This window comes from Pristiophorus japonicus, chromosome 2 (genome assembly GCF_044704955.1).
Source record: "Pristiophorus japonicus isolate sPriJap1 chromosome 2, sPriJap1.hap1, whole genome shotgun sequence".
In the NCBI taxonomy this organism is placed as follows: Eukaryota; Metazoa; Chordata; class Chondrichthyes; family Pristiophoridae; genus Pristiophorus; species Pristiophorus japonicus.
In genome coordinates this window covers 132,938,005-132,965,131 of record NC_091978.1, presented here as the reverse complement: position 1 = coordinate 132,965,131, position 27,127 = coordinate 132,938,005, and the positions used below count along the sequence as shown (strand labels likewise).

At 44.5% G+C, this 27,127-nt stretch overlaps 2 protein-coding genes across 4 annotated transcripts in view; one reads left to right on the top strand and one right to left on the bottom strand.

Annotated features, from left to right (window-relative positions):
• Positions 1–18,508, bottom strand: part of LOC139240938 (cytochrome P450 4V2-like) — a 90,569-nt gene extending 72,061 nt beyond the window's left edge. For 2 of the 3 annotated variants that reach the window (XM_070869494.1, XM_070869503.1), the window contains exons 1-3: positions 18,318–18,508; positions 12,004–12,116; positions 2,293–2,378 (exon numbers count right to left, since the gene is read on the bottom strand). In XM_070869494.1, the coding sequence (XP_070725595.1) occupies positions 2,293–2,378; positions 12,004–12,116; positions 18,318–18,498 (380 nt within the window). In that variant the 5' untranslated portion in view covers positions 18,499–18,508. The remainder of the gene's footprint in view (positions 1–2,292; positions 2,379–12,003; positions 12,117–18,317) is intronic. The other variant, XM_070869511.1, reaches the window with a different exon arrangement.
• On the top strand, positions 17,387–23,353 carry LOC139228939 (uncharacterized). The gene is made up of 3 exons (XM_070860481.1): positions 17,387–17,416; positions 21,910–22,069; positions 22,204–23,353. The coding sequence occupies exons 1-3, from the start codon at positions 17,387–17,389 to the stop codon at positions 23,133–23,135; spliced, it is 1,122 nt and encodes a 373-aa protein (XP_070716582.1). The 3' UTR covers positions 23,136–23,353.
• The last annotated feature ends 3,774 nt before the right edge of the window (positions 23,354–27,127 follow it).

Below are 27,127 nucleotides of genomic sequence, written 5' to 3'. Positions count from 1 at the left end.
CACCCGCTCACCCCGCACTGGATTCGACCTGACCTCCCTCCCCCCGATCTGACCTCCCTCTCCCTCCCCCCGACCCAAACTCCCTCCCACCACCCCCCCGACCCGACCCAACACCACCTACCTGTAAATCTGGTGCTGGGGACGGGCCCTGCCCGAAGTCTTGGGCCCGGCCCGTTCAGCCTCCCTCCCCCTTCTCCTTCCCCCCCAATCTCCTTTCCCCCCCCCCCCAATCTCCTTCCCCCCCTCAATCTCCTTCCCCCCCCCCCAATCTCCTTCCCCCCCCCAATCTCCTTCCCCCCCCCAATCTCCTTCCCCCCCCCAATCTCCTTCCCCCCCCCCCCCAATCTCCTCTCCCCCATCCCTCCCCCGTCTCCCCCCTCTCTCCCTCCTCCCCCTCCCCTCGCTGTCAGAAACACAGACATTGACAGACAGAGAATGAGAGACACACAGACAGACAGAGAGATAGAGACACTGACAGAGACACACTGAGGGGGGCATCCCAGCACGCTGTTGGAGGGCTCCCAGTGCTGCAGTCGGTAAGTAGAAAATGTTTTATTTATTGATTTTTTTAAAATTATTTCTTATTAATTTTTTTTGATTGATTTATTGGTTGATTTATTGATGTATTTATCATTTATTATTGATGATGGCTCTTTATTTGTAAAACTGAAGTGTTTAATGTTTGTAAACTTCCCTTTAAACATCCCCCCCACCATTCCCTACGCCTGATTTGTAACCTACGCCTGTTTTTCTAAAGTGTAGACAAGGTTTTTTCGAGCGTACAAAAATCTTCACTTACTCCATTCTAAGTTAGTTTGGAGTAAGTTTTCACTGACGAAACTTTGAAAACAGGCGTAAGTGGCCGGACACGCCCCCTTTTGAAAAAAAAAATTCTGTTCCAAAGTGAAACTGTTCTAACTGACTAGAACTGGAGCAAACTAAATTACGAGAATTCCGATTTCTAAGATACTCCGTTCTACACCAGTTGCTCCTAAAATTCAGGAGCAAATCATGTGGAAACTTGGGGCCAATATTCCAGGTGAGGCCACACCAAGGCCCTGTACAACTGCAGTAAGACCTCCCTGCTCCTATATTCAAATCCCCTCGTTATGAAGGCCAACATGCCATTTGCCTTCTTCACCGCCTGCTGTACCTGCATGCCAACTTTCAATGATTGATATTCCATGACACCCAGGTCTCGTTGCACCTCCCCTTTTCCTAATCTGTCACCATTCAGATAATATTCTGCCTTCCTGTTTTTGCCACCACAGTGGATAACCTCACATTTACCCACATTACACTGCATCTGCCATGCATTTGCCCATTCACCTAACCTGTCCAGCCCACCCTGCAACCTCTTAGCACACTCCTCACAGCTCACACCACCACGCAGCTTAGTGTCATCTGCAAACTTGGAGATATTACACTCAATTCCTTCATCTAAATCATTGATGTATATTGTAAATAGCTGGGGTCCCAGCACTGAGCCCTGCGGCACCCCACTAGTCACTGCCTGCCATTCTGAAAAGGACCCATTTATCCCGACTCTCTGCTTCCTGTCTGCCAACCAGTTCTCTATCCACGTCAATACATTACCCCCAATATCATGTGCTTTAATTTTGCACACTAATCTCGTGTGGGACCTTGTCAAAATTATGTAATATGGAATGCAATAATCTATTGTTTGTTCAGTGTGATGGATACATCTATTTCTCTAATGGTATTAAACTGATGAATTAAAGAAAGTTGGCATGAATGTCTGATTTCTAGAGTTATAATGATGTTTTGACAAATTGAGGGCAGCAATTCCCCACTTCACGAACAACGCCATAGAGAGATGGTGAGCAATGGTCAGGTGATTCCCGACAGAACTGATGCTGGAAAAAAAACTTCAGTTACGCAATGCCTTGCCTGAGCATTTCCTGGTTTAAAGAGAACACCACTAAAATAAAACTTGGCAGCAAGTCTCCTGCTTGTCCACTAGCCTGCAAAAGAGTGAGAGAGAGGAGGGGAGGGAACAAAATGTTTCAAATATACTCAAATATATCAAACTTTAAAAAAAATAATCTAAATGTACTTACAGGTTATCTTGCATGATTACTGCAATCCCACACTTTAATACAGGACACAGACCTACAGAAGATGACAGCTAAGAATTCTAAAGATTGAAGACTACCCCTGTATTACCTATGATAACTCTCCAGAAAATTATTCCTTTATAATCTTAAAACATCGTGCACTGACAGCAGCAAAGACTATTTGAGACACATATATGCAGATGTACTAACATACCTCGTCAGCAGCCCATTACCAAGCCAGGGGTGAAGAAATTTGTATGCGTAGGATTTATCAAGGTGTTTGGAACTGCTCAGTACCATCTATAGGATTACAAAATGATACACTGTTAGATTCTTCACTGCTTGTATTTTTAATACATCCTCAATTAATTGTGTGAGACACCTTGGAAAACAAAATCATAAACTACTAGCACGTTCTATTCTAGTTGTTCAAAAGCAGAGCCACAAATACACCGTGCCAATATTACAGTTTGGGTAACTCAGGTTGAATTATGCAGTCTGCTGACTCCATTGATTAACAGGACTGTGAACATGAACACACATGATCAGATATGCTGCCAGATCCTGAAAGTTTGATTTTAAGTTTAAAAACTTCTAATTTCTACTAAAGCAAAGATCGCACAAAACAAAAGGTTTTGCTAAATCAGGATTCTAGCAGGAGTGATTGCACCACCTACAGTCATCCCATTGCAATGTTGGCCTGGTGAAATACTGAAGCAGTGAGAGTACAGCAGTCACGTATTTCTCTGAAATGTTGCTCTTGGATGGTCCTGTTTCTGATGTTTGCCATAGTCCCACTGCAGCCATAAACACAACAGAGCCTATTACATCGGCAAAATACTGCAGATGCTAGAATCTCAGCTGGTCAAGCAACATCTGTGGAGAGAAAGAGTGTTAACGTTTCAGATCTGTGACCCCTTGTTGAGATTTCCAGCATTTTCTGCTTTTATTATAGCACTTCCCAATCGCTGAAATATAGCAAATTTGCTTAGGTATTAAATCAAATTACCAACAAACTAAAAGATGAAACTGTGGAGTGTGCACGGTGCACACAGTTAGGCCAGAATTAGAATCCTATGCAGTTTTGGACACCCCAATAAAAGAAAGGACATCAAAGCCATTGAAAGCATACAGCATAGATTCACCATGGTCATAATAGGAATAAGAAACTAGTTATGAGGAGAATGAGAGATATTGGGACTACTTCAACTGGAGCAAAGAAGAGAACTAATGAAGAATTTTTAAATTATGAAAAGGTTTTGACTGGCTGAATACAGAAAGATCAGTCCCTCCAGTTGTCAATAAAAAGTGATCATTAAAGTAAAATTATTAATGAGAGTGAGGAGGAAGATGAGAATAAATGTATTTATACTGAGATTTATTTGAATATAAAATGCTTTGCCAAGGGAATAGTTGAGGCAGAGACAATTCTGTCTTTCAAGAGGAAACATTTGTAGTAGAGAAAGATGCAGGGCTATGGGATTAGTTTGCGATTGCTCAAGCAAAGAGCCCTGGTGGCTCGAATGGCATCCTTCTGTGCTGTAAACATCTATGGCAATACAACTTGCACTTCCGTAAATAAGATTTGGCTGCACAATGGTATAGAATCGGAAGATAGTGGCCCCGAGAGATCTCAACATTGACTCTGGCTTCAGGTCAAGGAAGCCTCTTGCTGCTTACCACCTACCATCCTCCCTCCCTCAGCTGATGAATCATTATTCCTCCATATTGAATACAAGAACCACTGGGGTAGCAAGGGCACTAAATGTACTCCAGGTGGAGGACCTCAATGACCATCGCCAAGACTGGCTCAGTAGCACCACTACTGACAGAGCTGGCTGAGTCCTGAAGGATACTGCTGCCAGACTGAGCTTGCGGCAGGTGGCGAGAGAACCAATGAGGGAAAGACCTACTTGATCTGGTCTTCACCAATCTACCTGTCACAGATGCATCTGTTCATGACAGTACTGGCAGGAGTGACCCCCACACAGTCCTTGTGGAAACAAAGTTCCATCTTCACACGGAGGAATCCCTCCATTGTGTTGTGTGGCACTAACAATGTGCTAAATGGGATAGATTCAGAACAGATATGGCAGCTCAAAACTGGGCATCCATGAGGCACTATTGGCCATCAGCAGCAGCAGAGATTCCACCACAATCTGTAATCTCTTGCCCTGGCATATCCCTCACTCTTGCCATCAACACCAGGGGACCAACCCGGTTCAATGAAGAGGGTAGAAGAACATGCCAGGAGCAGCACAGGCTAAACCTGCAAATGAGATGCCTATCTGGCGAAGCTACAACACAGGACTACATGCATGCTGAGCAGCAGAAGCAGCATGCTATAAACAGCTAAGCAATCAACGGATCAGATTAAAGCTCTGCAATCTTGCTAAATCCAGCCATGAATGGTGATGGACAATTAAACAACTAACGGGAGGAAGAGGCTCCATGAACATCTCCATCCTCAATGATGGGGGAGCCCAGCAAGTGAGTGCAAAAGAAAAGGCTGAAGCATTTGCAACCATTTTCAGCTAAAAATGTCGATTGGATAATCCATCATGGCCTCCTCCCGAGGTCCCCAATATCATAGCAGCCAGTCTTCAGCCAAATCGATTCACTCCACAAGATATCAAGAAACAACTAAACATATAAAGGCTACGGGCCCAGACAACATCCCTGCTATAGTGCTGACTGAAGACTTGTGCGCAGGAACTAAACACCTCTATCCAAGCAGTTCCAGTACAGCTACAACACTGGCATCTGCCCAACAAAGTGGAAAACAGCCCAGGTACATCCTGTCCACAAAAAGCAGAACAAATCCAATCCGGTCAATTACAGCCCCATCAGTCTACTCTCAATCATAAGAACATAAGAACATAGAATTAGGAACAGGAGTAGGCCATTTTGCCCCTCGAGTCTGCTCCGCCATTCAACAAGATCATGGTTGATCTGGCCGTAGACTCAGCTCCACTTACCCGCCCACTCCCCATAACCCTTAATTCCCTTATTGGTTAAAAATCTATCTATCTGTGATTTGAATACATTCAATGAGCTAGCCTCAACTGCTTCCCTGGGCAGAGAATTCCACAGATTCACAACCCTCTGGGAGAAGAAATTCCTTCTCAACTCGGTTTTAAATTGGCTCCCCCATATTTTGAGGCTGTGCCCCCTAGTTCTAGTCTCCCCGACCAGTGGAAACAACCTCTCTGCCTCTACCTCTATCTTGTCTATCCCTTTTATTATTTTAAAATGTTTCTATAAGATCACCCGTCATCCTTCTGAACTCCAACGAGTAAAGACCCAGTCTACTCAATCTATCATCATAAGGTAACCCCCTCATCTCCGGAATCAGCCTAGGTGAATCGTCTCTGTACCCCCTCCAAAGCTAGTATATCCTTCCTTAAGTAAGGTGACCAAAATTGCATGCAGTATTCCAGGTGCAGCCTCACCAATACCCTGTACAGTTGCAGCAGGACCTCCCTGCTTTTGAACTCCATCCCTCTTGCAATGAAGGCCAACATTCCATTCGCCTTCCTGATTACCTGCTGCACCTGCAAACTAACCTTTTGGGATTCATGCACAAGGACCCTCAGGTCCCTCTGCACCGCAACATGTTGTAATTTCTCCCCATTCAAATAATATTCCCTTTTACTGTTTTTTTTCCCAAGGTGGATGACCTCACAATTTCCGACATTGTATTCCATCTGCCAAACCTTAGCCCATTCGCTTAACCTATCTAAATCTCTTTTCAGCATCTTTGTGTCCTCTGCACAACCCGTTTTCCCACTAATCTTTGTGTCATCTGCAAATTTTGTTACACTACACTCTGTCCCCTCTTCCAAGTCATCTATGTATATTGTAAACAGTTGTGGTCCCAGCACCGATCCCTGTGGCACACCACTAACCACCGATTTCCAACCCGAAAAGGACCCATTTATCCCGACTCTCTGCTTTCTGTTAGCCAGCCAATTCTCTTTCCATGCTAATACATTTCCTCTGACTCCGCGTACCTTTATCTTCTGCAGTAACCTTTTGTGTGGCACCTTATCGAATGCCTTTTGGCAATCTAAATACACCACATCCATCGGTACACCTCTATCCACCATGCTCGTTATATCCTCAAAGAATTCCAGTAAATTAGTTAAACATGATTTCCCCTTCATGAATCCATGTTGCGTCTGCTTGATTGCACTATTCCTATCTAGATGTCCCGCTATTTCTTCCTTAATGATAGCTTCAAGTATTTTCCCCACGACAGATGTTAAACTAACCGGCCTATAGTTACCTGCCTTTTGTCTGCCTCCTTTTTTTTTTAAACAGAGGCGTTACATTAGCTGCTTTCCAATCTGATGATACCTCCCCAGAGTCCAGAGAATTTTGGTCGATTACAACGAATGCATCTGCTATAACTTCCGCCATCTCTTTTAATACTCTGGGTTACATTTCATCAGGACCAGGGCACTTGTCTACCTTGAGATCCAGTAGCCTGTCCAGTACTACCCCCCTAGTGATAGTGATTGTCTCAAGGTCCTCCCTTCCCACATTCCCGTGACCAGCAATTTTTGGCATGGTTTTTGTGTCTTCCACTGTGAAGACCGAAGCAAAATAATTGTTTCAAGTGTCAGCCATTTCCACATTTCCCATTATTAAATCCCCCTTCTCATCTTCTAAGGGACCAACATTTACTTTAGTCACTCTCTTCCGTGGTAAAAGCTTTTACTATCTGTTTTTATGTTTTGCGCAAGTTTACTTTCGTAATCTATCTTTCCTTTCTTTATTGCTTTCTTAATCATTCTTTGCTGTCGTTTAAAATTTTCCCAATCTTCTAGTTTCCCACTAACCTTGGCCACCTTATACGCATTGGTCTTTGATTTGATACTCTCCTTTATTTCCTTGGTTATCCACGGCTGGTTAGCCCTTCTCTTACCGCCCTTTTTTTTCACTGGAATATATTTTTGTTGAGCACTATGAAAGAGCTCCTTAAAAGTCCTCCACTGTTCCTCAATTGTGCCACCATTTAGTCTGTGTTTCCCAGTCTACTTTAGCCAACTCTGCCCTCATCCCACTGTAGTCCCCTTTGTTTAAGCATAGTACGCTCGTTTGAGACACTACTACCTCACCCTCAATCTGTATTACAAATTCAACCATACTGTGATCACTCATTCCGAGAAGATCTTTTACTAGGAGATCGTTTATTATTCCTGTCTCATTACACAGGACCAGATCTAAGATAGCTTGCTCCCTTGTAGGTTCTGTAACATACTGGTCTAAGAAACAATCCCGTATGCATTCTATGAATTCCTCCTCAAGGCTACCCTGTGCGATTTGATTTGACCAATCAATATGTAGGTTAAAATCCCCCATCATCAGCAGTGATAGAAGGTGTCATCGACAATGCTATCAAGCGGCACTTACTCACCAATAACCTGCTCACCAAAGCTCAGTTTGGGTTCTGCCAGGACCACTTGGCATTACAGCCTTGGTCTAAACATGGAAAAAGAGCTGAATTCCAGAGGTGAGGCAAGAGTGACTGTCCTTGACATCAAGGCAGCATCTGACAGAGTGTGGCATCAAGGAGGCCTCGTAAAATTAAGTCAAGCGAATCAGGGGGAAAACTCTACTCTGGTTTGAGTCTTACCTAGCACAAAGAAAGATGGTTGTGGTGGTTGGAGGCCAATTATCTCAGCCGCAGGACATCGCTACAGGAGTTCCTCAGGGCAGTGTCCCAGGCCCAACCATCTTCAGCTGCTTCATCAATGACATTCCCTCCATCATGAGGTCAAAAGTGGGGATGTTCCCTGATGATTGCACACAGTGTTCAGTGCCATTCGCAACTCCTCAGATAATGAAGCAGTCCCTGCCCGCATGAAGCTAGTCCTGGACGACATTCAGGCTTGGACTGATAAGTGGCAAGTAACATTAGCGCCTCACAAGTGCCAGGCAATCCCCAACAAGTGAGAATCTAACATTGGTAATGCTGTTGAATGTCAATGCCGAATCCCCCACCATCAACATCGTGGGGGTCACCATTGACCAGAAATGTAGATGAACTAACCACAAATACTGTGGCTACAAGAGCAGGTCACAGGCTGGGTATTCTGCGACGAGTGTCTCACCTCCGGACTCCTGAAAGCCTTTCCACCATCTACAAGGCACAAGTCAGGTGTGTGATAGAATACTCATCACTTGTCTGGATGAGTGCAGTTCCAACACTCAAGAAGTTCGACACTATCCAGGATAAAGCAGACTGCTTGATTGGCACCTCATCCAGCACCCTAAACATGTATTCCCTTCACCACCAGTGTACCGTGGCTGCAGTGTGCACCATCTACTCGCCAAGACTTCTTCAGCACCACTTCCAAAACCGGACAAGGGCAGCAGGTGCATGGGAACAGCATCACCTCCAAGTTCCCCTCCAAGTCACACACCATCCTGACTTGAAAGTATATCGCCGTTCTCTCATCATCACTGGGTCAAAATCCTAGAGCTCCCTCCCTAACAGCATTGTGGACGTACCTTCAACACATGGACTGCAGCAGTTCACCATCACCTTCTAAAGGGTAGTTAGGGATGGGCAATAAATGTTCAGCGACACCCACATTCCATAAACCAAGAAAAGAAAAAAAAAAATGACCAGAAATTTAACTGAACCAGCCACATAAATACTGCGGCCGCAAGAGCACTTCAGAGGCTGGATATTCTGCAACGAGTGACTCACCTTCTGACTCCCCAAAGCATTTCCACCATCCTAGAAGGCACAAGTCAGGAGTGTGATGGAATACTCTCAACTTGCCTGGATGGGTGCAGCTCCAATAACATTCAAGAAGCTCAACACAATCCAGGACAAAGCAGCCAGTTGATTGCTATCCGATCCACCACCTTAAACATTCACTCCCTCCACCACCAGCGCACCATGGTGTAGTGTGTACCATTTACAAGATGCACTGCAGCAACTCACCAAGGCTTCTTCGACAGCACTTCCCAAACCTGTGATCTCGCCCACCTAGATGGACAAGGGCAGCAGGCGCATGAGAACACCGCTCTCTCCAAGTCATAACATAAGAAATAGGAGCAGAAGTAGGCCATTTGGCCCGTCGAGCCTGCTCCGCCATTCAAGAAGATCATGGCTGATCTGATCATGGATTCAGCTCCACTTCCCTGCCCACTCACCATAACCCTTTATTCCCTTATCGCTCAAAAATCTGTCTATCTCCGCCTTAAATATATTCAATGACCCAGCCTTCACAGCTCTCTGGGGCAGAGAATTCCATAGATTCACAACCCTCAGAAAAGAAATTTCTCCTCATCTCAGTCTTAAATGGGCGGCCCCTTATTCTAAGACTATGTCCCCTAATTTTAGTTTCTCCTAAGAGTGGAAATATCCTCTCTGGATCCACCTTGTCCAGCCCCCTCATTATCTTATAAGTTTCAATAAGATCACCTCTCATTCGTCTGAACTCCAATGTGCATCTGCCCACCTACTCAAATCTTTCCTCATAAGTCAACTCCCTCATCACCGGAATCAACCTAGTGAACCTTCTCTGAACAGCCGCCAATGCAAGTATATCCTTCCTTAAATATGGAGACCAAAACTGTACACAGTACTCCAGATGTGGCTTCACCAATACCCTGTACAATTGTAGCAAGACTTCTCTTCTTTTATATTCTATGCCCCTTGCAATAAAGGCCAACATTCCATTTGCTTTCCTGATTACTTGCTGGACCTGCATACTAACTTTTTGTGTTTCAAGCACAAAGACCCCCAGGCCTCTCTGTACTGCAGCACTTTGCAATTTTTCTCCATTTAATTTAAAATTTGCCTTTCTATTATTTCTGCCAAAATGGATAACCTCACATTTTCCCACATTATACTCCATCTGCCAAATTTGTTCCCATTCACTTAGCCTGTCTATATCCCTTTGCAGATTTTTTGGGTCCTCCTCACAATTTGCTTTCCCACACATCTTTGTATCATCAGCAAACTTGGCTACATTACACTCGGTCCCTTCATCCAAGTCATTAATATAAATTTTAAACAGTTGAGGACCCAGCACTGATCCCTGTGGCACCCCACCAGTCACTGTTTGCCAACTGGAAAATGACCCATTTATCCCCACTCTCTGTTTTGTGTAAGTTAGCCAATTCTCTATCAATGCTAATATATTACTCCCAACCCCGTGAGCTTTTATCTTGTGCAGTAACCTCTTATGCGGCACCTTATCAAATGCCTTCTGGAAATGCAAATACATGACATCCACTGGTTCCCCCTTATCCACCCTGCTCGTTACATCCTCAAAGAACCCCAGCAAATTTGTCAAACATGATTTCCCTTTCATAAAACCATGCTGACTCTGCTTGATTGAATCATGCTTTTCCAAATGTTCCGCTACTGCTTCCTTAATAATGGACTCCAGCATTTTCCCCAACGACAGATGTTCGGCTAACTGGTCTATAGTTTCTTGCTTTTTGTCTGCCTCCTTTTTTAAATTAGGGGCATTACATTTGCGGTTTTCCAATCTGCTGGGACCTCCCCAGAATCCAGGGAATTTTGGCGGATTGCAACCAATGCATCCACTATCTCTGCAGCCACTTTTAAGACTCTAGGATGTAAGGCATTAAGTCCAGGGGACTTGTCCGCCTTTAGTCCCATTATTTCACCTAGTATTACTTCATTAGTGATAGTGATCGTATTAAGTTCCTCCTTACCTCTCGCCTGTTGATTATCCACTATTGGGATGTTTTTAAGTGTCGTCTACCGTGAAGACCATTGCAAAATATTTGTTCAAAGTCTCTGCCATTCCCCTGTTCTCAATTATTAATTCCCCAGTCTCATCCTCCAGGAGACCAACATTTACTTTAGCTCTTCCTTTTTATGTACCTGTAGAAACTCTTACAATCTGTTTTTATATTTCATGCTAGTTTACTTTCATAAATCGATCTTCCCTCTCAATCATTTTTTTAGTCGTTCTCTGCTGGCTTTTAAAAATGTCCCAATCCTCTGGCCTCCCACTAGTGTTGGCCACTTTGTATGCCTTTGTTTTCAAATTGATGCCCTCCCTTATTTCCTTAGTTAGCCACGGATGGTTATCCCTTCTCTTACAGTCTTTCCTACTCATTGGGATATATTTTTGTTGCAAGTTATGAAATATCTCCTTAAATGTCTGCCACTGCTCATCAACTGTCCCATTCTTTAGTCTATTTTCCCAGTCCACTTTAGCCAACTTTGCCCTCATATCTTTGTAGTCTCCTTTATTTAAGCTTAGGAACCTGGTTTGAGAACCAACTTTCTCACCCTCCAACTGAATTTGAAATTCAACCATATTATGGTCACTCATTCCTAGAGGATCTTTTACTACGGGATCATTTATTAATCCTGCCTCATTACACAGTACTAGATCTAAGACAGTCTGCTCCCTGGTTGGTTCCGCAACATACTCTTCAAGGAAACTATCTCGGATACACTCTATGAACTCCTCCTCAAGGCTACCCTGGCCAATTTGCTTTGTCCAATTAATATGAAGGTTAAAATCACCCATGATTATTGCCGTTCCTTTATTACAAGTTTCCATTATTTCTTGATTTATACTCCGTCCAACAGTGTAGCTACTGTTAGGGGGTCTATAGACTACTCCCACCAATGACTTTTTCGTACATCATTCTGACTTGGAAGTATATCGCCCTTCCTTCATCGTCGCTGGGTCAAAATCCTGGAACTCCCTCCCTAACAGCACTGTGGGAATACCTTCATCACGGACCTCAGCTGTTCAAGAAGGTGACTTACCACCACTTTCTGAAGGGCAATTAGGGATGAACAATAAATGCTGGCCTTCCCAGTGACATCCATATTCTGTGAATGAATAAATTAAAAAATATATATATTTTATCAACCACAGACCCAAAGACCTATGCCTATGTGCCTTACCTCAACAGTCTCTGCATGAAACAACACAATAAAAGGTAGTGGTCCCAACCATAATTTCATTAATGGTTCATCTCTGCATTTGGTGGTAAATTCAATCAGTTGAAGAAAGAAGTCTAAAGAACCCAAAAATAGTTAGTTAAGTATGTGAAAGAAAACACTGATGTATACAATAAGAGCATACATGGGAGTACCTTTAAGCCACTGAATTATAAAGCAGCCAAGCTTCAGCCTCAGTTTTTGATATAATTTACATAATTCAATAAGACTACTGTTTTTATAATCACTCCCAGAATATTATTCTCTTCCACAGTCTGAGAAAATAAGTATCCTAAAATTACAAATTAGATTGTACACTATGCAAGATTAAGTTATAAATTCTATGAACCATGTACAATTATCACGGGCCCCTACAGGGGCATACGAGGTGCTCCGCAAGTTTTGGGTTTTTGCATGCGAAGCAAATGCTTGAAAACCCAGAACTTGCGATCTTCCCAGAATTTTCTTGACAGATCCAATGCATCCCCCGGAAAGGGGCATTCATGGGCGGAGAGTTCTGCCCAGCGAATGCCCGTGAAATCCTTCCACCTGGTAAAACCAGGCATTACGCCTGCTTTTACCAGTGGAAGAGTTTTAAAAAAACATAAAAATAAATGTTATCAATCATTCATACATTTAAAACACTGTGCAATAAGGCAAGTTTATTTTTAGCTCCTTTAAAACGTGAATTTATTTTTTTTAAATCAAATTTTTGTTTTAAATATTTAATTAAATGCCATTTTAATTAATTTAAAATATATAATGCTTTTTAAAATTTATTTGAAGTGTAGATGTATTTTTGGGGGTATTCCCATTCATACTTATGGGGGATTCCGTACAAATGGAAGGGGCGTTTTCGAACCGTGTGCACCCGAGATACGTGGGCCTCTACCCACGCTTACCCGGACATGCCCAGGACCATGAATCTCCATACCTCCTGGACCACCAGGTACGCGGACATTTTACTTGCGGATAGGAAACATTTCCCCATGGCCACAACCACGGATTCTACCCCACCTATTTATACTTCAGGTTCGATCAAATAAGTGCCATTTTAGCGCTGAGCTATTTGTACAAACATACTTAAATATATGCACTGAAATTCACTTATGAGGGACTCAATGATAATTAAATTCTTTGGGCTAGAATTTCTCCAATTAACAATATCATTTTTTGACATTATTCACAATTAACGACTTTGTTTTTCTGCCAAAATAACGCCAAAAAATAACCGCCAAAAATATGGCAAATGTTAGTGTTAATAAAAGCACCCTTTTTAATGGCAAAAATTAATCTTTCTGTGATTAAAAAAAACACCAGTTTTACACATGCATGGGGGGAAAAAAGTTCCGCCCGTTTTTCACGTGATGGGTGTGGCCGCGCATGTGCAGTAAACTTCCAGGTCTGAATCAGCTATTTTTAAAAGGGATTTAAAGTTCCAGGAGAGTGTTCCATACTTCAACACAGATGCTGCAAGAACAACAACGCAGGATGATTTGGGAAAGGGCTAGGAAGTTAATGCAAATGAGGCCCTGGTAGGCACTGTAGAGAGAAGATGGGGCTAGATTGGAAAGAAGGGTAAAGGGAAACTGCACCCATCTGCAATGGGAGAAGCGTGAAAACCTGAGCAGGTTTCCTCTGTGGACTCTGTCAGGAGTACTTATAACCAGTGCAGGAAGAGGTGGCATGATCTTTGTGGGACAGTCAGAGCAAGTAATATTTTTATTTATGCACCCCAATTACTTAAATTGTAAATGTGACACATCTTGGTATCGCTAGGCTTCTGATTGTCACACATTATAAAGATTGCTTTTTTTCTGCACTGCACTTCAATGTTTTCATGATGAACAATGTGCAAGTAAAGGGACATTATACAGATCACTTAATTAATCTGAATGGCAGCAGATTAGAAAAAGGGGAGGTGCAATAAGACCTGGGTGTCATGGTACATCATCATTGAAAGTTGGCATGCAGGTACAGCAGGCGGTGAAGAAGGCAAATGGTATGTTGGCCTTCATAGCTTGGGGATTTGAGTATAGGAGCAGGGAGGTCTTACTGCAGTTGTACAGGGCCCTGGTGAGGCCTCACCTGGAATATTGTGTTCAGTTTTGGTCTCCTAATCTGAGGAAGGACGTTCTTGCTCTTGAGGGAGTGCAGCGAAGGTTCACCAGACTGATTCCCGGGATGGCAGGACTGACATATGAGGAGAGATTGGATCGACTGGGACTGCATTCACTGGAGTTTAGAAGGATGAGAGGGGATAGAAACATAGAAACATAGAAAATAGGTGCAGGAGCAGGCCATTCAGCCCTTCTAGCCTGCACCGCCATTCAATGAGTTCATGGCTGAACATGAAACTTCAGTACCCCCTTCCTGCTTTCTCGCCATAACCCTTGATCCCCCGAGTAGTAAGGACTTCATCTAACTCCCTTTTGAATATATTTAGTGAATTGGCCTCAACTACTTTCTGTGGTAGAGAATTCCACAGGTTCACCACTCTCTGGGTGAAGAAGTTTCTCCTCATCTCGGTCCTAAATGGCTTACCCCTTATCCTCAGACTGTGACCCCTGGTTCTGGACTTCCCCAACATTGGGAACATTCTTTCTGCATCTAACCTGTCTAAACCCGTCAGAATTTTAAACGTTTCTATGAGGTCCCCTCTCATTCTTCTGAACTCCAGTGAATACAAGCCCAGTTGATCCAATCTTTCTTGATAGGTCAGTCCCGCCATCCCGGGAATCAGTCTGGTGAACCTTCGCTGCACTCCCTCAATAGCAAGAATGTCCTTCCTCAAGTTAGGAGACCAAAACTGTACACAATACTCCAGGTGTGGCCTCACCAAGGCCCTGTACAACTGTAGCAACACCTCCCTGCCCCTGTATTCAAATCCCCTCGCTATGAAGGCCAACATGCCATTTGCTTTCTTAACCGCCTGCTGTACCTGCATGCTAACCTTCAATGACTGATGTACCATGACACCCAGGTCTCGTTGCACCTTCCCTTTTCCTAATCTGTCACCATTCAGATAATAGTCTGTCTCTCTGTTTTTACCACCAAAGTGGATAACCTCACATTTATCCACATTATACTTCATCTGCCATGCATTTGCCCACTCACCTAACCTATCCAAGTCACTCTGCAGCCTAATAGCATCCTCCTCGCAGCTCACACTGCCACCCAACTTAGTATCACCCGCAAATTTGGAGATACTGCATTTAATCCCCTCGTCTAAATCATTAATGTACAATGTAAACAGCTGGGGCCCCAGCACAGAACCTTGCGGCACTCCACTAGTCACTGCCTGCCATTCTCATAGAAACATTTAAAATTCTGACGGGACTGGACAGGTTAGATGCAGGAAGAATGTCCCCGATGCTGGGGAAGTCCAGAACCAGGGGACACAGTCTAAGGATAAGGGGTAAGCCATTTAGGACAGAGATGAGGAGAAACTTCAACACTCAGAGTTGTTAACCTGTGGAATTCTCTGCCGCAGAGAGTTGTTGATGCCAGTTCATTGGATATATTCAAGAGGGTGTTAGATATGGCCCTTACGGCTAAGGGGATCAAGGGGTATGGAGAGAAAGCAGAAAAGGGGTACTGAGGGAGTGATCAGCCATGATCTTATTGAATGGTGGTGCAGATTCGAATGGCCGAATGGCCTACTCCTGCACCTATTTTCTATGTTTCGATGTAAATGCATATAGTATGGTACAAGTGCTTTGATGACGCTCTGTGTGCGCCACAACAGCAGAAGGCCCTTCTCTTAAAAGTTTCTATTGCCATCTTTGCAGAAAAAGCTGTTCCATAAGCAGCAAAATCAATGGAAAACTGGTGGCGGTCTGGCAACACTGCTCCCACTCACTCATCTGGAAAGTTGTGTGGCAGGTATGATCGATCTCTGCAATGCACCAACCACCGGTTTGAACACTGAGCCCACGTTCGAGTGTGACAGTAAGACTTGCAAAATCCACAGTCATGGTTGATTCAACGTTAAGTACTGTAGTTGCTCGGCTTCAGATTATACGATGTGCTATCCACCGGCTAGGCTTTGTTTTATGCAATGTATTGTCAGTCGTCGTGGTCCTTCAAATGAGCCTGCGCTATGTGAACCTACTCTTGTCACCGTGCCCCCTCCCCTGCTGCTAACCAGTCATCTGTTCTTTTATATTTTGCAGATGATTCAGAAACATCCAATAATGGAGACCCCGCCAGGAGTAGCACTGGAGGAGACCGACCTCAGCCATCCTGACGAACCTCCACGGAAGGAGGAGAAGGAACAAATGGATATGATTCGGGGGGTGGGTTGTTGTTGCATGTGGAGGAGGGCATGTCGGCACAAAGGCCTTCAGGCCTTCAGCTGCAGCCAGCAGAATGGAGGGGGTGGAGGGGGGAGGAGGAGACCAGGAAATTTCCCAGTTACACAACATCCGAGCTCGCGGGTCCCAGTGGGTTGCAGCAAAGCACACCCAGGGCAGCAGAGGGCTGTCTGTGGGGAGGCTGCGTCGGCAAGACAGCTCTGCCGAAATGCAGGCTGAACAGGAAGTAGTAGATTTGATGGGAATGACTGAGGAGAGCGACAGCTCACCAAATCGCGCCTCGAGGCCATGGGTGGGATCTCGGGAAGCATTACAGCACTATCTGCTGACAATGGGGAGGGCATGTCGCAGATAACAGCATCAACGCGCGACAACACCGAGGCTGTCAATGCCCAGCGGCAATGGACAGTCTCGACTGATGCCACTCCAATCCCCAGACCAACCTTACCAGTGTTCAGTCTGAGCAACAGGATGCACACTCCAAAGCCAGGACTTCCAAAGCCCCAGCGTCGAGGGCTTCCATTGCCGTCTCCTTTGTCCCCCAACAAGCGCAGCGCCCTTCCCGCAATACTAATAAAAAACAGTTGGGGGTCACCATGACTAGGAGTATGCCAGGGGTTATGGGCAAGACTAATGCCAAGGGCAAGAGGGGGCAGAGCGGTTTAAAAAGGCTGGGGGAGGGAGAAGAAGTGGCTGCACTAAAGTTTGTTTACTGCTGTGGTTGTTGTTGTTTTGCTGTTCTTTTGTTTTATTGTTGTGGTTGGTTGTTTGCTTTATTGTTATTTAGGTGATGTTAATTTAAAAGTTTAATATAATACTAAAAATTATTAAAGTTAAGAAAGTTGCTTTTAAGTACAAGTGTACAAATGTTTAATAAATTTTAAATTATTTTTTCAACTAAAGCAAACTTATGCAGTGTCTCATTCGCAGTGTCCTTAAAAACAAAGTAAAAACTCAAAAAGCTCAATCTGTCAAGCTCAGCCTTCCCTCCAAAAGCTTTCATTCCCTGAACTGTAGCTCTGTTTTCCAAGATGGCGCCGTTATCGATCCGACTCGACCGGGTAAGACAAACTTTTTTTGTGCGGTATTTATCACGGTCCTCAAAAATTGTGTTATTGGCCAAATTCACAAAAACGGCGATAGTTATTTTTGACACCGAGTGACATCACAAAAGCAGTTTTGAAAAAAAGACAGTCATTATTTTTTAACGACAGCATTATACCACAGGCCAAATTAGCAAAATAGTGTTACATTTCTTTAATGACAAGAAAACACTTTTTAATGCAAAAAAAAAGGCATTAAAACGTGTTATCCTGGCCAAATTCTGTAACCAAAATGTATTACTGACCCTTTACTAACATTGAAACTTTGAGTCCAAAACACTGACACTTTCAAAGTTAAACATTAACAAGTTAGTTTTACACTGGATTCAGGAAAATGCAGACCCCTTGGCATAAGCTGGAGCTCCAACAACCCTGAGTTAATGGAATAGAAATACCACACTGATTTGGCACAAAATTGTCAATACAACTGGGCTTTAAGAAAATGTCCAGTTTCTCTTTACTCCCCAATCATACAAACATCCAGATTAGCCTTACAACTTGTATTATTCATTCTTGATCTTTGGCATAATATTTCCAGTTTCTCGACAGGCCAAGGACCAGCATTTCCAGCAGCGTTCAGCTACTTCCATTTACATCCTGCAATCTCTTCTCTTAAAAGTTAAACATTGTAAACTTGCTACTTGAACAGCAAACTTCATGTGGTGTGTTTGCACAAACATTCCACACACAGTAACTTGTGATTAATGGAAGTGACACGGATTGTAACCCCTTTTCTATCTGTTGCGGTCTATATTTCTTTGGCATCAAAGTATTTTTTCAATCTAATTGAGCCTCGGTAGTTTTGTAGAGCGCAGCGCCTGACACCCGGAAGAAGTCAGCTCGGTGGCTGTGTGTCTACCTTCTCCGCTGGGTTTGAAAAGCAGTGCGTTGCCCAGTATCGGGTAGGTCGGGCTGAGCCCGGGGATCCGCTTCATCTTATTCCACTTATAAACATAATCACCGAGCAAGTGGAAAACGATCAGAGCCAGGAGAGCCAGCAGCGCGGCGCTCAGCAAAGCGCCGGAGAAAAGCGCCTCCATCCGACCGCTCCAGTCAATCAATGAGTGAGTGGGTGGGGCGAGCGGCTCCAGTCAATCAGTCATTGAGCAAGGGAGTGAGGAAGACGAGAGGCTCCAGTCAGTCAGTCAGTGAGTGAGGGAGGGAGTTGGAGTTGGAGTGAGGGAGGAAGGCAAGCGGCTCCAGTCAGTGAGGGGGGGACGAGCGCTCAAGCTGTTTATTGCTTGCACCGTCCCCTGGGTGGAAACTGCCCAGCTTGGCTTCCTGCTCTCTTATCAAACTTTCGCTAGCATTTTTATTATTTATGATTAGGACATTGTTCCCGTGCAACTTCGACTCCTGCAAGTGTTAGCCAGTTTTCCCTGCTACGGTGTGCTAAATCTGGTTGGAGGCATTCCTGGAGATTTGATCACATGACTGTATGACCACGTGATGTTATTGCAACGTTCTCTGCTGACTCTCATTTGGACTTTAGTTCCATCTCCCTGTTCAGCTGACTGCTCTCAATGGGAGCCTCAGTCACAGCTTATCTGTACTTGGACTTCCTGTAAAATTGGCTAGGGGCAAAAAGCAGGCAGTAGTGATGAATGCTTGTTCATCAGACTGGAGAGAAGTGTGCAGTGATCTCCAGGGGCCGGTGTTGGGACTAGTGCACCTTTTGAGATACATTACTGACCGGGACTTGGGTGTACAGGGCATAATTTCAGACTTTTGCAGATGAGACAAAACTCAGAAATGTAGTAAACAATGAGGAAGGGTAGTAACAGACTTGAGGAGAACATAGACAGACTAGTGAAATGGGCAGACATGTGGCAAATTAAATTTAACGCAAAGTGTAAAGTGCTATATTTTGGTAGGAAGAATGAGGAGAGCTAATGGGGTGCAGGAACAGAGAGACCTGGGGGTGTACTTTGAAGGTGGAAAGGCAAGGCTATTAAAAAGACATATGGGATTCTTGACTTTATAGAGGCATAAAGCACAAAAACAAGGAAATTATGCAAAATCTTTATAAAATGATGGTTAGGCCCCAGTTGGATGGAGTATTGTGACCAAATCTGGGCACCACACTCTAGGAAGGATGACAAGGCCTTAGAGAGGGTGTAGAGGAGATTTACTGCAATGGTACTCAGGGTGAAACATTTAAGTTTCATGGAGAGACTAGAGAAACTAGAGTTGTTCTCCTTAGAGCAGTGAAGATTTAATGTAGTCTACATGGATTTTACCAAGGCTTTTGACAAGATCCCACATGGAAGACTGGTTAGAAAAATAAAGGCCCATGGGATCCAAGGGAAAGTGGCAAGTTAGATGCAAAAGTGGCTCAGTGGCAGGAAGCAAAGTAATGGTCAACAGGTGTTTTTGTGACTGGAAGACTGTTTCCAGTGGGGTTCCTCAGAGCTCAGTACTAGGTCCCTTGCTTTTTGTGGTATACATCAATGATAGGAACATAGGAAATAGGAGCAGGAGTAGGCCATTCGGCCCGTCGAGCCTGCTCTGCCATTCTATAAGATCATGGCTGATCTGATCTTAGGCTCAGCTCTACTTCCCTGCCCACACCCCATAACCCTTCACTCCTTTATCTTTCAAAGATCTGTCTATCTCCACCTTTAAATACATTCAATGACCCAGCCTCCACAACTCTCTGGAGCAGGGAGTTCCCAATTGGCAGAAAATTGGGGCAGACGATTTAGACTTTAATGTAGGGAGCATGATTAAGAAGTTTGCAGATGATACAAAAATTGGCCGTATGGTTGATAGTGAGGAAGAAAGTTGTAGACTACAGGAATATAACAATGGACTTGTTAGGTGGGCAGAAAACTGACAAATGGAATTCAATCCAGAGAAATATGAGGTAATGCATTTGGGGAGGGTGAACAAGGCAAGGGAATACACAATAAATGGTCGGATACTGAGAAGTGTAGAGGAACAGAGGGACCTTGGAGTGCATGTCCACAGATCCCTGAAGATAGCAGGGATAGGTGGTTAAGAAGGCATACGGGATACTTTCCTATTTTAGCCAAGGCATATAATATAAGAGCAGGGAGGTTATGCTTGAATTGTATAAAACACTAGTTAGGCCACAGCTAGAGGATTAGAGGGAGTTGAGGAGAACTTTTTCACCCAGAGGGTGGTGGGGATCTGGAACTCGCTGCCTGAAAGGGTGGTAGAGGCAGAAACCCTTACTGCATTTAAAAAGTACTTGAATGTGCACTTGAAGTGCCTTAACCTACAAGGCTACGGACCAAGAGCTGGAAAGTGGGATTAGGCTGGATAGCACTTTTTTGGCCGGCATGGACACAATGGGCTGAATGGTCTTCTGTGCCGTAAATTTCTATGATTCTAAAGTTAAAGGGAGATTTGATGGAAGTGTTCAAAATCTTGAAATGTTTTGATCGAGTAAATAAGGAGAAACTGTGTCCAGTGTGTCGGTAAATAGAAAACACAGATTTAAGGTAATTAGCAAAAGAACTTAAGGCGATAAGAGGAATTATTTTTTGCACAGCGAGTTGTTGTGATCTGAAATGTGCTGCCTGAAAGGGTGGTGGAAGCAGATTCAATAATAACTTTCAAAAGGGACTTGGTTAAATACACGAAGAGGAAAAGCATGCTAGGCTCTGGGGAAAGAGCAGGGAAGTAGGAATAATTGGATAGCTCTTTCAAAGAGCTAGCACTGGCATGATGGGACAAATGGTCTCCTTCTGTGCTGTATCATTCTATGATTCTAAAACCAGCTGGCACAGACTGACCTGAATCAAAACCAAGAGATCGCACAAAGGGTTAGCCGGCTCGGTGTTTGGAGCACTTCTTGCAGAGCACATCGTCCTAAACTCAGCTCTGCTTCAACATTTCCAAATCACTCTCTGGGCTCGGACTCAATAAAGGAGAGTTTATATATAATGATAGAAAGTACAGCACAGGAATGACCATTCAGCCCCCAGTGCCTGTGCCGGTATTGGCCCATTACCCAATCCTTTTATAATCCTATTTAAATGATGTTTTAGTTGCAACCTCAATATCCACTCATGGTGAATCATCTCAAGATCGAATAGCCCCCCCCATTCAAGAACCATCCTTCTCCCTTCCCCCTTGGATCTTTCAATGAGAATCCTCGGTTTCCGTCCCGTTGTTTCCCATTCAGCCACCAGTGGAAACAGTTTTACTATTTACCCATAGTAAAATCCCCAGGTTTCACTCACCCTTTTAGTGGCTGCTCCACTCATGGCATGTTCCCACTTCCCACACCGTTGCTGCTGCAGGAAGTACTGGTTTTCTCATTCTTCAATTGAATCAATTCACTCTGATCTAATTTCTCCGCCCATGAGCTCACAGCTAGCTCTAGCTCTAATAATTTGTGAATTACTTACATATATAATTCATATATGTCCCACCCAGCAGAAAAACACCCTCTCTAACAAGTTATGTTTTCACCTTTGCAGAAGAAATTGGCCCACAACAAAAGGGAAAGAACTCGAACAGGAGAAGGCCTGCCAAATCTGCACCCACTGACACCCTTGGAACAGAGGGTCGCTGCTTTGATGGGTGCCTGGAAAAAAGCAATCAGTACTGCACAAGCTGGGCTCATACGAGAAGGAAAGGGTAAGTACTGAAAGTTACTCCTGGCCCTTCAAATCAACCTGCTGCCTGACCTGCGCTGTGTGAGTCTACTCATGTCACCCATCCTGCCCCCTCCTCTGCTGCTAACCATTTGACTGTTCTGTTATATTTTGCAGAACCTGATGCTAATCCTGAAGATACAGAAAAAGATTCAGACGCGGGCGAGCCAGACCAACTTTGTAGGGGGGAGGGGGTGGCCATGGAGAGGTATGAAGGGGAGAATCTTGAACTTGCATTGCCAACCAGTTCCATGATTTCTGATTCGTCATTCCGTGGTTTGAGCTCGTCCCAGTCCCTGCATAGTGCTTTAGGGTCTGGTTCGACATTCCACGGTTTTAGCTCATCCCAGTCCCTGCATAGTGGTTTAGGATCTGGTTCAACATTCTGTGGTTTCAGCTCGTCCCAGTCCCTGCATAGTGGTTTAAGGTTTGGTCCGACATTGGATGCTTTCGAAAGTCCAGATGTTGCGGCTTCCAGTGCTGCTGGAATGCAGTATGGATCATTCATTGCCCCAATATCCCAACCTGTGCCTCCCAGTGCTGCTGGAATGCAGTATGGAACACTCAATGCCCCACCATCCGAGGTTCTGGGTCCCACTCCTGCTGAAATGCAGTATGGAACACCCAGGGGCCCACCGTCCCAGCCTGCGACTCCCAGTGCTGGTAGAATGCAGCCTGTAACACCCATGGCCACACCTTCCCAGCCTGCACCTCACACTGGCGGGATTCCGTTAGACAGATCCAGGGCGAGGCCAAGGAGAAATGTACCATGCTGTCCTGAGCTGGAGGGTGCAACAGATGTGGCTCAGGTGATGGCATTGGATATGGAGACCAATGAGCTTACCCAATCACTCGTGAACACCGTGAGTGGGGTGGGTGATGAGGTAACGACACTAACAGTAGAAATAACAATACTGTCACGGGACATGAGGGAGGACATTTCAGAGGCAGCGGGAACGACGGCACAGGCCATCAGGGAGGTAGCTGCTGCAATAAGGGAACACAGCCAGACCAATCCACTGCCACTCCCACAGCAATCTCTGCACTAGTTTCTGTAGAGACCCAAGCCGTAACTGCCCCCCCCCGCCCGCCCCCAACCACCACCCCCACGAAGCAGTGCACATTCACCGAGATGTGGATCTGAGATGGGTGCAGCCTTTCTTTGCTGCTGTTTTTATTGTTGTTTTTATTGTTGTTGTTGATTTTACTCTTGTAACTGTTTTCAAATGTAAATTGTTTTGTAAGTGATGTAACTTTACAAGACTAAAGTGACCTTAAAGTTTTTAAGTGATCTTACAGTGTAACTTTTTTCTAATAGAAATTGTTTTGTAAGTTTTGTAACTTTACAACTTAAGTGATCTTGGGGTTTTTAAGTGATCTTAGAGTGTAGTTGTTCTCACATATTGTAAGTTATTTAATTTCACACCTAAAAAATGATCTTGAAGTTTAAGTAATTTTAGAGTGTAAGATTTTTCACATTGAAATTGTTTTGTAACTTGACAAGTTTATAAGTGATCTTAAAGTTTTTAAGTAATCTTAGAGTCATATTAAAGTACAGTTTGATAAAATTATTTTATTACACTAAAGTGAAGTACATTCTAAAATTTTCAATAAAATATTTTTTACATTGAAACTGAATCATGTTCCATTAACACAACACACAGCCCAGCTCTTCTCACTCCCCAAACACTCCCTTCAGTCATGAGACTTCTCCAACCCTCCTCGTCAGCAACCTCCCCCCCCCACAAAGCCTGCAGAGTTCAGTCTTCTCTCTCCCTCCCTCCCTCCCCGCCCCCCCTCCACCCACAGCCTGCCGCGTTCTTTTTCCGTTTCACTCCCCCCCCGCCCCCCTCCACCCACAGCCTGCTGCGTTTTTTCTCTGTTTCTCTCTTCCCCCCACTCCCCCCTCCCACCCACAGCCTGCTGCGTTCTTTCTCTGTTTCTCTCTCCCCCACCCCCCCCCCCCCCCCTCCCACCCCACAGCCTGCCGCGTTCTTTCTCAGTGAATTCTTATTACTGCTTGTGCTTTGTTTGGTGCTTGGTGGTGCTTGAAATCTTGAAATGTTGTTACTTGCGCCAATTCCTTAACTGTAAGGTCTTTCTGTGCGGACAAAAGTAGACACATAAGCTGCGCTAAGTTAGTTTAGTACAACTTTTTTCTGGTCAAATTGGCATAAGTGGTGTAAGTGGCTGGGAATGCCCCCTTTTGAAAAAAAAACTGACCTAACTAACTCACTTACACTGGCGCAAATTAAGTGGCCATATTTGCAACTAAAAAGATACACCAGAAAAATAAAGTTACACCAAAAAAAAATGCAACTCATGGGGAAATTTGGGCCCAATGATCTTAACCTGGATGCAGCCCTGTACAGTGATTGTCAGGGTTTGTGGTACTTCAATGCTCTAGAACACTGACAGCACAAATGTCAAAAGAAATTTGGCCATGGTCCCTTTAAGGAAACTGGCTAATGACGTGTCATGTCCTGCTTCCTATAATTGGGCCAGGAAATGCGCTGGGTGGGCTTAACAAGTCCTACCAACATAAATTAATTTTCCAGAACGGGATGGAGTCAGCAGCGGGGTCGCAATCCAACACCGACATCGCCTGCACCAGAAACATAGAAACATAGAAAATAGGTGCAGGAGCAGGCCATTCAGCCCTTCCAGCCTGCACCGCCATTCAATGAGTTCATGGCTGAACATGAAACTTCAGTACCCACTTCCTGCTTTCACGCCATACCCCTTGATCCCCCGAGTAGTAAGGACTTCATCTAACTCCCTTTTGAATATATTTAGTGAATTGGCCTCAACTACTTCCTGTGGTAGAGAATTCCACAGGTTCACCACTCTCTGGGTGAAGAAGTTTCTCCTTATCTCGGTCCTAAATGGCTTACCCCTTATCCTTAGACTGTGACCCCTGGTTCTGGACTTCCCCAACATTGGGAACATTCTTCCTGCATCCAACCTGTCCAAACCCGTCAGAATTTTAAACGTTTCTATGAGGTCCCCTCTCACTCTTCTGAACTCCAGTGAATACAAGCCCAGTTGATCCAGTCTTTCTTGATAGGTCAGTCCCACCATCCCGGGAATCAGTTTGGTTAATCTTCGCTGCACTCCCTCAATAGCAAGAATGTCCTTCCTCAAGTTAGGAGACCAAAACTGTACACAATACTCCAGGTGTGGCCTCACCAAGGCCCTGTACAACTGTAGCAACACCTCCCTGCCCCTGTACTCAAATCCCCTCGCTATGAAGGCCAACATGCCATTTGCTTTCTTAACCGCCTGCTGTACCTGCATGCCAACCTTCAATGACTGATGTACCATGACACCCAGGTCTCGTTGCACCTTCCCTTTTCCTAATCTGTCACCATTCAGATAATAGTCTGTCTCTCTGTTTTTACCACCAAATTGGATAACCTCACATTTATCCACATTATACTTCATCTGCCACGCATTTGCCCACTCACCTAACCTATCCAAGTCACTCTGTAGCCTCATAGCATCCTCCTCGCAGCTCACACTGCCACCCAACTTAGTGTCATCCGCAAATTTGGAGATACTACATTTAATCCCCTCGTCTAAATCATTAATGTACAATGTAAACAGCTGGGGCCCCAGCACAGAACCCTGCGGTACCCCACTAGTCACTGCCTGCCATTCCAAAAATAACCCATTTACTCCTACTCTTTGCTTCCTGTCTGACAACCAGTTCTCAATCCATGTCAGCACACTACCCCCAATCCCATGTGCTTTAACTTTGCACATTAATCTCCTGTGTGGGACCTTGTCGAAAGCCTTCTGAAAGTCCAAATATACCACATCAACTGGTACTCCTTTGTCCACTTTATTGGAAACATCCTCAAAAAATTCCAGAAGATTTGTCAAGCATGATCTCCCTTTCACAAATCCATGCTGACTTGGACCTATCATGTCACCATTTTCCAAATGCGCTGCTATGACATCCTTAATAATTGATTCCATCATTTTACCCACTACTGAGGTCAGGCTGACCGGTCTATAATTCCCTGCTTTCTCTCTCCCTCCTTTTTTAAAAAGTGGGGTTACATTGGCTACCCTCCACTCGATAGGAACTGATCCAGAGTCAATGGAATGTTGGAAAATGACTGTCAATGCATCCGCTATTTCCAAGGCCACCTCCCTAAGTCCTCTGGGATGCAGTCCATCAGGCCCTGGGGATTTATCGGCCTTCAATCCCATCAATTTCCCCAACACAATTTCCCGCTGAGGTGAGCAAAATCTCGGCCTTTGTGTCTGGTATGATGCTAAGGCAGAAAGGTTTTGAGAGAGGCCAGGACATTAATAGAAGTCTCTGCTCTTCATTGAATGAATCACTGGAATAGGCAAATGGGGCACCGTTTAATGTGTTGTCTGAAGGACATCTCCAACAATGCAGCATTCGCTCTGCATTGTACTGGAATGCAGCTTGGATTACTTGCTGAACCTTGTAGTGGAAATTGAACTCAAGTGGGCTAAAAATTCGATTGCCTCCGAAAAACTATCAATCCGTGCCCGTTCAAAGTAATGCAGGCAGCATGCAAACTTTGTGCTGCCTGCTAATTATAATGATTGTGGCTGCTTAGCAGGGGATCCAAGTTCGTGCGAGGCTAGTACCAATTAAAGCCAGCCTGCACCTCTTAAAGGAGTGATGCATTTTGGCTGTAGCAGCTACTTGAAGTCCTTGTAGAGAAGTGTCTGACCTTCTGGAAGAGTGAAGATGACGCAACATGGCAGAGAGAGGGCTCCCAAATTTTCTGATGCAGCGCTTGAGGCCCTGCTGCAGGAGGTAGACAGGAGGACAAATGTTCTGATTTCACAGGGGGTCAGGAGGCCCTCCAGACAAACTGAAAAGGCAATGGGAGCAGATAGCCACCTTAGTCAAATCCAGCAGTGCAGCCTTGAGGACCTGGTTGTAGTGCAGGAAGGAGTTTAATAACCTCACACGAGTGGTCATGGTCAGTGAATTCATCTTCAAATGCCATATCCTTACAACTCCACCACTAGCCTCACACACTGCTCAATT